This window comes from Leptosomus discolor, chromosome 3 (genome assembly GCF_034619465.1).
Source record: "Leptosomus discolor isolate bLepDis1 chromosome 3, bLepDis1.hap2, whole genome shotgun sequence".
Taxonomy (NCBI): Eukaryota; Metazoa; Chordata; class Aves; order Leptosomiformes; family Leptosomidae; genus Leptosomus; species Leptosomus discolor.
The window spans coordinates 61,523,015-61,533,258 of record NC_141393.1 but is presented as its reverse complement, the minus strand read 5'-3'; the positions used below and the strand labels follow the sequence as shown (position 1 = coordinate 61,533,258).

The window sequence follows — 10,244 nt, the reverse complement described above, 5'->3', positions numbered from 1 at the left end:
ACGCACAGCAGTCCTTGGGTATTTTCCATATTATTTTCCATAGACTTGCATAAGCTTCCATCAGTTATCGGCCAAGTATTTACCTAGAAGTGGGATCAGAAATCAGCTGCGGGGAGGGAGCAGCCCTGGTTCCCGGGGGAAGGCTGCCCGCCTCCACCGGCCCCCGCACCTATGGCCATGCTGCTGCCACGCATGAGTGGCACATGGGAAAATACGTGTCTTTTCTCCACAGCAATGGGGCAAAAGCTCTTCCTGGAGATCCCCAGACCTTGCCTTTCATGCAGGACCCATGAGCAGAAAAGAGCCTGAGAAATTCAAGGCTCCTGTAAGCGGTAGCAGGATTTATTTCATGAAATGAAGCTTTTGCCCTTCTGCCACTGGCCAGTCCCGTCACGCTGTGCTGCAGTGGGACCTCTGGGCTTGAACGATCAAGAAATATACAGCAAGGTCATCCCCAGTCACGCCAGCACAGCCGGAGGGGACTGTTGGGGACACTGTCATCCCAAGAGGAACCACCGGCGAGGTACCTACCTGCTGCAAACCTCTTCTTGATGAGGGAGAAGCGGTAGCCGGCGCCGACAAGCTCGATGTCGCAGCTGGACAGCGTGCTCCCCTCGCTGGTGAACTGCACGGCCAGGGGGGCCGGGGTGCTCGGCCCCTCCGACAGCTGGAATCGGGCCAGCAGAGACCCCACACCTGCGATTTAAAAGTCCCGCATGAGACCCTTACAAGCCCGGAGACGCATGCTGTGCATCCCAGGGCCAGATTTGCCAGTAAAGGCAATAAGAAGCCCAAAGCGCTGCGAGTGAAGCCCACTCCCACCATTGTACCCGACCCAGCAGCATCCCCTGGGGGGGTGGGGGGTGGCAGATGCGTGCCCCCTCATCCTCCCGGCAGGTTTTTGCTTTTCAGACACACCAGTGATATGAAGCATCTGAGCTGCATGGGTTACACGTGGAGGAGCAACCCATGGGAGGCTGTGGTCCCCCTCAGGGGGATGTAATGTGGGGCTTCAGCTTTCACATGTCAACGGAGCAAAGGGCTTGCAAACAACTGTATCCAAACCCTGTGTGTTAATACCCTTCTGTGATGCCAAAGCGTCTGGCGAAACAGCAGCAGTGGCATGTAGCCCTGCTTTTCAAAGCTCTTTGCTCCTAGCTTTAAATAGCATCCTCCTGCAGCAAGTGCCAGCAGGAATCCGTGTGTCTGGACTTGTGTGCAGGCATGATAAATGGGTCAGTGTCTGATTTAAGTATTCAGAGTTAATAACATGCACATTTGCAGGATTACCTCCATTTTCTGACTTCTGAGAGATATCAGGGATCTTCCACAATATTCTTTGCTGTTCAGCATTCCTAAAAATATATGAAGAAGAGGATTTCTATAGGAAACAAGAAATTATGGAGGAGTCATTTGAATTTTCCTAAAGGCTGTGTGGGCTGGGGGAGCAGCTCCGGTGCCGCTCTCCAGAGATGCAATTCACCCAAGTGGGAAAATGCCGCTTTTGCAGGTGAGCAATGGGCAAGAGGCAGTGAGGCCATGCCGTGCCCTGCTTCCCCGCTGCAAATGTGCATGCCTACGGCAGTGACAGCCATGCATCCCTCTGAGCCTCGGATAAAAATAGCCAAAACACAAAATAAGGGTTGTTATTCTGCTGCCTGCACACGTGCGTTCAGCTCTGACTGCTTGCTTGTGGAAATGGCAAGATAAAAAAAGATCAAAGTGGGGTCGCACGTTTCCTGCTGCAAGAGGAGGATGGGTTTGGGTCCCCAGCGTGCCCCAGCTGCCACCCACAGGCACCTTCCCAGGGCAATCCTGTTTCTGCAGCCAGCAGGCAGGACGGCTGGTTTAGGCAGGGACATGGCAGAGATAGCAAACGAGCTCTTTGTTGGGTGAGTGATTCCTACCAGACAGCAGGAGGAAGCACAGCTTGAAGTTTGGTTACTCCTCCATCGACAGGGACGAGGAACTGGACGTTGTTTAGAGCTACTGGTGTGGTCATTGCCTCTGTATTGTATTTGTAGTCAATGCGGAGGTCAGTGCTTGCAGGGTCACACCGCCAGCTCACTGCAAGGTTTAATGGAGTAGACTGAATACCCTGGGCAGATACCTTCCAAAATGACAGAAAAAACATTTAGTTTCCATAGGGGTGGAGGGAGAAATCCCATTTTACAGACGCGGTAATTGCATTTGGTTTCAGAGGAGACAATACCTTGTATTCTCACAGAAAGTTTGTACTGGGCTCAAAATCAGGCAATCTAGTGACATACAGAAGGGACTAGCAGGATAGCATGCCCCCACCTCACATTATCTCCACTCTGCACTAGGGAGATACCATCTCTTAGGTCTACAAGTTAAGCACGCATTTTTGGCACAGTGTTATCTTACAAAAAACCCCTACCTGGTATTTGAGCATATCCACATTGTAATAGGTGGCTTGCGGTTTCTGTTCCGATACCTTCTTTAGGTGAGTCATCAAATTTGGCATATTGACCCAGAACTCCTTCGCGTTGGCGTCACTCTGTGTGTTGTCACTGCATAAAGGGAGAATTAACCCTTCGCGTAAGCTGCTTTGGTGGAAGAAAGCTTTTCTACAAAGCATGCAGGACAGCAGTGCTGGCCGCCAGCTGGGGCCGCATTTAATCCCACATTTAGAGAAATATTGCCTCACTCCCGTGCATCTCTGGCTTGTCCTCAGATACCTCTGGGGTGGCACAGCAGATGCAACTTGTAGGTCATCTCATTTTGCAAACGGGAGGTGTAATGAGCAGAGTGAGGCACAAAACAAGCAAACCCCATCAAAGCACTCACTCCTCTCTGCTGATGCTCTTCTGCCTGGCAAAGAGACTGCTCTCAGGGGGAGTACTCAGGCAAATATTTAAGGGCTTGAGAGTTTCCTTCCCAAAAGCAGAGCAGGCTTGCAAGGAAGATACTTTGGGCCACGTGTTTTTTTTGCAAAGCACTTTGCTTTTCTGGAAACCAGCTTTCCTTTGGACACTGGTGAGGCGGGAGCTTACCAGCAGAGGAGCTGGGGGTTTGGCAGGACATGCTCCAGCCTGTTGTAGTTCAGCACACGAAACGTGAGCACCGCCGGAGCCGGATTGTTGGCAAAGTGTCGGGTGATGCCCGCTGGAAACGACAGCACCATCTCCCCCGTGATCTTCACGATACACCTGCAGCGCCCAACACAGAGACCAAGGGGGGGAGAGGCTCAAAACGCAGCAGGAGGGGAGGGTTTGCACCAGGGATGGTGCAGTAACTGCCCCCTGCTTCCCACCTGCCGTGCTGGCAGAATGAACCTCTTGTGGTCCTAAACCAGAGCGAGCTGAAACAGCAGCAAAGGCTGGCAGCCTGCTGGGGATGGGGACTGACGCTCACAGGGACACCCCAGGAGCGTCCTGAGCCTGGACCCCCAGCTGGTGCAGTGCACTGACCCCCCCAGGATGCGTGTGCCAAGCCCAGAGCACCTCCTTTCCTCCCTCCCCATCCCTTGAGATGCTCACCACAGCCTCCACAGCTCCCCAAGCCTGTCCTGACCCCAGGACCCAACCCTGTATCGACACCCAGGCCCCATCAGTTAGCACCTACTTGTTCGGGTCGGCCCCTTTGAAGTATGCATTGACGGTTTCTGTGAAGGCAGCAGCGACGGGCAGAGTGTCCTGTGCCCCCATGGTGAGGGGGCTGGGTCCCCGTGATGAGCCTGCAACAGAGCAAAAACCTCCACTTTTTATGTGCAGAGAGAAACAGCACCACTCCCCCCCAGAGATGGGGCGAGGGGGTGCTCACCAAGAGCCCCAGCCTAGCTTTATGGGCAAATATTAAGAAAAAATCCCCCAAGCTTCAGATGAGGCTTTAAAAGCATTTTACAATGATCTTTCCCACCCCTTCCCAAAAGCAAGCGAAGAAAATAATGGAGGAGCCCCAGCCATGAGCAGCATGCGGGGCAGCGGCAGACCTCCAGCACAGCTCCGGAGGGGCTGCCACATGGCAGGCTTTGCATGACAGTTTTTGCAGTAGGTTTCTGGGCCCCAGCAAGAGGGGCTGGGGGGGTTTGCTGTCCCTTGGCTGGAGAGCTCAAGCTGCCTGTGGGAAAGCGGGATGTCGGCAGTCTCCCCGCCTCTGACACTGCCTGAACTCCTGCCTGCGGAACCCCTAAGCTGCGGGGACCCCTGCAGTCCCCAGCATGCTCCCCTCTCCTGGCCAGCATGCCTGGCAAACACCCCCCCCCCGGCTGCTCACTCCACAAAGCCCACAGTGTGCTGTGGCAAATCCGCAAATCATCAGCAACCTGGAACTACAGAGGAGAACATGGGACTCTGGGTGCAAAAGCTAGAGCAATCAATCCACGGTTTATTTAGATGATTAAAAAATGGGGAAAAGTTTGCTTCGGTCACATTGTGTGTCCATGGATGCTAGCCAGGCTTTAAAATAATTCAGCCCTGCGTGATCACACACAGGTTTCCCTTTGCTGGCCAGGAATGCCTGTCTCAAAAAAACATTTGGGGATGAAAGCGTCGCTGCAAGTGTACACCAGAAACGCCGGGTGTGCTGTAAACCATGTGTGGGGGGCAATGTCCCGCTCCCCGTGCCTGCCACCAAGAGGAGAGTGAACAGTGGGGGCTGTTGGCACAGCAAAGCTGTCACCTATCCCCTGAGGAAAGTGCCGAAAGCTCAGCCCGGGGTTAGTGTCTGGTCACCCACCCGACGTACAAGGCACTGATCCCCTGGACACCCAAAAAAGTCCTCAAGAGGTCACCACCCCTGCCCTGGCACCACCAGTTCAGCCTTATCTATTTTTCTGCAACGGACTGCTTTGGAATCTTTTTTTTTTATATCACAGTCTGTACATCGGGTTAAGCACAAGGATTATTTTGCCCCAGGCAAATTAAAAAGTAATGGCGAAAGTCTCTGGAGGGGCAGCTTACCCAGGGACCCCGACCCCCCCCCTTACTCTGTTACCTTCATTTACAAGGGCTGAATCAGGCAGGTGAAATAGGCTATTAATTCAGCCCAGGGTTTTGTGTAGAGCATGCAAGCGTGTGCCAGCTCCAGCCGAAGCTGGACAAGATTAAATGCCGGGCTGGGGAAGGGCAGCACCTATGCAGGCAGTGGGGCGAGGTAAAAGCAAAGCAATCTAGCGAAATGCAGCGTGTTTCTGGTGAGCTCCTGCTTTTCTGCTTGGACTATCTTCAAAAACAATCCCCTCCCTTCTTTATCTGCTGCTTCCCACCGCTGCCCCATCACCTGTTACTTTTCGCCTTGCATCTAAGCAATCTGCTGTGGGTTTTGCGTGGCGTGCAGTAAGGTCCTGGGTTGCTGCTGCAAATTTTGTGCGAGGGTTTGGGTGCAGGAAATCAGGATTTGTAACGTCTCCTGGGGAAAGCACCTCTATCACTTAAATTACACTTTTAGTTTTGGTATATTAATTGTGAAAAAACACAGCATTCGCAGACAAGGAGGATTCCGCACACCTTACAAATGCACCCGTGTGGGCAGTGCGTTAATGTATAAAACCAAAGTTGCGATCTCCTGGAGGCACAGATGAGCCTCTGCGGTGCTGGGATTTTCCCTTCAAATGCCTAATGTAGCCTAAAAGGGTGTAAAAAATTAATGTAGCCACACATCTCCCTCTTGGTCATACGACTCAAGAGGCTCAGGGGAACAAGTGATTTGAGCCGCAGCCTGGAATAACGATGCTCCATAAGTGCCGTGCGTCCGGCCGTCCCAGCACACGGGACGGGCAGCCTGAGCACCCACAAACAACAGACCCGTCACCACACACACATTAATTATCCTAGTGACCCCAGGGGGGCAGCGTGCCCGCTTCTGAGGACACAGCCCTGACCTATGCGTCAGGGACTCAGCAAACATCCTGTTAAAGAGCCGACACTTCATGTCAGTGCCAGCTGTGTGCGAAGGCGAGGGCAGCTCCCCCAAACCACCGAACACGCAGGTTATTGCAGCCACGCTGCAATACCTGGCTACGTGGCAGAGGGGACATGCAGGGCAACACCGCAGACTGGTAGGGTAACATGTTTTTTAGAAATTCTTTCCTTAGACACCATCGGAGGGTTATCAGAGAGCGCAGAAAGCCCATCCTTGCTCCCCACACCCAGAGCAATGACCCCCCAGTGCATCAAATCCAGCCGAATGAGGTTGGATAGTCTCATCATATCCACGCAGAAATACAGAGGAGACTCAAAAAGATCAGTGCAGACTGGCTGTAGAGGGGTAAAAGCTGGAGGTGTCACCTAGCAGAGGAATATCAGTCTTCTCTCGGCAGCAAAGGCGAGAGGAAAGTCTTTAGCCATCCAGCAGCAGCAAAGCCCACAATACAATCATTATTCTTTGGAAGAGAAAAATACCCCTCACCTCCCAAACATACATGCCCCAACTGCATCCGGGTTTAGCCTAGACCCTGCACTGGAGCATCAAGTGAGGAGTAGACATCTCATACCAACATGCCTTTTCCCCAATCTTCAGTCTCTCATTTCTTCCACCATTTCTCTGTGCGTACACGAGAATTCTTTACTCTCCAGGATGAAAAACCGTATGTGCAAGACTAAACCAGTTCATCTCACGTATCTCTATCACCAGGCTCAGCTGGCCTTTGGAAATCTGAGTTCATCTGCACAGCAACAAAACATCCTCCACATTTCTAATCTGACTTTGAATAAAAAATCACATGGATGTAAATGGCATTCAGCGTTCTCCGTTCCCTGCACTCTTTGCTCATGAACCTATATATTCTTAATGGCTTCAGAGGATAAACAACTTTTTAAATAAAAACTTTAATGTAAAAAGAGAAGGATAATCTATTTTAAGCACTAGAATTCTTTTCCAGTATCTTGAGAGACAAGTCTAGTTATGGTGGCACGCCTCCACCAAAAATCTGGCTTTTCAGTCACTGCTTCAGAAGTAATTTTTAGAAACTCCATTTTGGCAAAATGACCTGATAATACTGGAGAAGAAAAAAGAATCCACCTTATGGACCTATGCATAAGACATAAGCAGTGCACGAGGTTCATCTGCCTTACTTTTCCCTACACAAAGGTGGAAAATACAGACATGGAGTCAGGGCAGCTGAGTCCCAGTGATGCTGGTACACAGCTCTGCCATCACCAAGGTTGTTCGCACAGGAACAAACTACCCCACGTTCTGCAAATACACGGATCTTAGCACAAAACCCTGCAAACCCAGATACAAAAGATAATTTCTCTTCTGGCATATCGTGCTCTGAGTTACAGATGCCAAACTCAACAGATCTCTTTTCACCTCCCTAGAGGGATTGAAGTTTATCTTTTTCTTTTTTTTTTTTTTTAAGTCAGACTCAAAGATTTAGGGATGGATCAGGAAATACAGTGTGTGGAAGTGAGATATCTCCTTCCCGGGACATGATGAGCCCGGAGGCAGTGCCACGCTCTTGCAGCCCTGCTGCTGGGCCGGCCAGCGTGCCCTGGACAAACCAATACCCCCACTCTACACCATTCACACTGCCAAAATAAAGAATTCAAATATACTGTTCAAAACCATGAATACGCAAAACCACAAGAAAACCCCCAAACACTAGATGTGCTCGCAGTGCTGGTGCTAAACCGACCAAGGAGGAAGCCCAGAGCAGGGGGTCAGTGGGGATGCGCAGTGCCAGGGTACCCGTATCGATGGAAAACACTCAACGGCGGCTGGTTCACCCTGGCACAGCCCTCATCAGCCCTTGCCCTGCCCAGCTCTTCCCAAAGTGCCAGGGAAAGGAAATGCAGGAACGGGCTGGGTTTTTTTGCTGGAGACAGGAAAACTGCAATGAGGATCGAGAGGATGCAGTTCCTCCTTGGCTCTATCCCTGGTCTAAGCTTGGAACTGCAGTCGGAGTGGGGACCATTGGAGCAGGGACCTTGAGGCCCAGCAGCTGTGGCTGATTAAAAGGCAAGAAGGAGAGGAAGAAGAGATCAGCCCCACTGGTCACCACCACCTCCATCCCTGCCTTCGGCAGCTGCTACGGCATCACGCTCACCAGAACGGGGTTTGCTCCCTAAACACCAACGTGCTGTGCCCAGCGGCTGGGCAGCGCAATCCCAGGCCACTCGGCTGTTTGCTGGAGGGGACATGGCTCACACGCTCCACAGAAAGTGAGACTCGTGGGAACCGTGCTCCGACAAGCCCCGTGCCAGTGGTGTCCCCCAGCCCAGCCCTGCCTGCAAGCACCAGCACAGCTTCAGATCTCTTCCTTCGGGTTTTGAAGCACCTATTCTTGCAAACCTACCCACTTCACTTTTCTTTTAAAGAAAAATATAGGCACAGGGTCTGTGAGATGAGGCTTCCTCCAAAGCCTCGGGGCTCTGAGAGCAGGGCTGGCCACCCAGGCATCTGTGCCTCTGCCCTCTCCAAGAGGTGGTGCTGCTCAGAGAAGTCACCATCCACCCTGAAACAAGCTCTCCTCACCCTGCTTCCTCCTTAACGTGCCTTCTTGTCATCAAGGGACCTCAAAACCCACGACTCCTACAACCAGCCACCCTGGCAGCACAACCTGGTGACATTTCGGCTATGCTTGCTGCCAGTGCCGGCATGCTCCCACGCCCTCACTGCAGAAAAATCTGATTGGAGGTGAGGGTACCAAACGGGTGGAAGAACCCGTCGCCCTTTGGTTTTTAATTAACCGCACCGTGCCACAGCCCGCTCAGGGTAACGAGCAGCTCGCGAGGGAGAGTAGAAAGAAGCCCTGGTTGACAGAGTCAAGTTCCTCGGCAGTGCAAGTGGTTTCGCTCTCTGGTTTTCACCGCAGTCTCGGTACGAGAATATTCTTTTGGGTTTGGTTTGTTTGGGTTTGGTTTGTTGGGTTTTTTTGTTGTTTTTTTTTTTTTTTAATAAATAAACAGGGAAACAGATCATTGGGATAAACGGCATAAATCAAATCAAAATTATTCTGGTTGAACTTGCGATGTCATCTAAGTAGCCATAGCATTTCGCATGGAAAGCTGGACTGGAGCCTTTGAAGGAAACCCCGGGAGTCAGAGAGCAAGAGCAAGGGGAGCAAGTCGTTACCGGGTATGCTATGCACTACTTACCTTCGAAAGTCAAATAAAACTTTCCTCTGTCAAACCAAACGAGGGAAGGCTGTTCATTCTCTGTATGGCCAGGAGTTGAAGCGGGATGGGAAAGGTTAAGGAGAGGGAGAGAGAAGGACACAGTGTGAGTCATAGAGCAGGTAATTTATCTCACTACGGGGAGGGGACGAGGCGCTGCAAGCCGTTCACGTGCAAGGAAAGGGAGGCTTTTAAACTCTGGTTTTGGCTTAGGAAACAGAAAGCAGAAAGCAAAGCTATGGAAGCCCAGATGGAAGAGTATTTTTGCCCGCTTGGTAAGGATTTTGGGGGGGTTTTCCTCTTTTTTTTTTGTCTAGAGTAGAAGAGGCTTCTTGACTCATGCACTCCGTCAGTGTATTCTAACAGCTGATTTTGGCAAACATGCTTTATCCTCTTCACCTCCGGCGATGTCTCTGCTGTGCTACGACAGCAGCAGTGAGGGTTTCCCCAGTGGGATGCTGCAACTGCATGCCACACCGGTGTGCCAAACAAGTGATGGTGAAACATAGGTGTTTTCTGTTGCATTTCAGGACATAAAACTTGCAGATAAACAGACACACGCACAGAGACCACGAGATGCCTAGCTGGAATTTTTCCTTTCCCATTACAACCACCAGCTCCCTGCACTCACAACCACCTCAAAAGCCACGCTAGACACCAGGTACTATTGAAATAACTAGGGGCAATGAGGAAAAAACCCAGTTGTTAAGACCTTTTGAATTCAGGAGGTGACAGCCTTTCACCTCGCAGTCCTTTTTGTCACTGAGAAACTGTCATGCAAGGTGCTGCGAGCGGTGGGTGCCGGGGCTGGGGCACTCGGGGTGCCCGCAGCCACCCAGTCCCAAGCCAGATGTCTCGAAAGCGCCCTGCTAGTACAGTACCTGCAGGCGTTTCACATCGCCTTTCAAACGCGGGCAGTTTGTCAATAAAAGCATCATCTTCTGATAACATAAGCAGAAGAAACGCAAAGGGAAGAAAAAACAAAAAAAAAAGGAATGAAAATACGAATCCCAAATGAAACCAAGCAGCGCACTGTATCAACAAAAAAAAAAGACAGAGAAGGCTTTTAACGAGAAGAATAATGGAAAGGGCGCTGACACAGAAATAACAGCTTCTTTCTTTACAATAAATTATTCAGACTGCACATGCAACCACGACGAAAGC

General features: G+C 51.2%; 1 protein-coding gene across 1 annotated transcript in view; it reads right to left on the bottom strand.

Annotated features, from left to right (window-relative positions):
- Positions 1-60: 60 nt before the first annotated feature.
- SGIP1 (SH3GL interacting endocytic adaptor 1) overlaps positions 61-10,244 on the bottom strand; it is a 50,202-nt gene continuing 40,018 nt past the window's right edge. Inside the window, exons 19-27 of the mRNA XM_086463024.1 lie at positions 9,962-10,027; positions 9,063-9,122; positions 3,589-3,700; positions 3,018-3,173; positions 2,402-2,534; positions 1,908-2,110; positions 1,291-1,355; positions 532-696; positions 61-83 (exon numbers count right to left, since the gene is read on the bottom strand). Coding sequence (XP_086319150.1) covers positions 61-83; positions 532-696; positions 1,291-1,355; positions 1,908-2,110; positions 2,402-2,534; positions 3,018-3,173; positions 3,589-3,700; positions 9,063-9,122; positions 9,962-10,027 — 983 coding nt within the window. The remainder of the gene's footprint in view (positions 84-531; positions 697-1,290; positions 1,356-1,907; positions 2,111-2,401; positions 2,535-3,017; positions 3,174-3,588; positions 3,701-9,062; positions 9,123-9,961; positions 10,028-10,244) is intronic.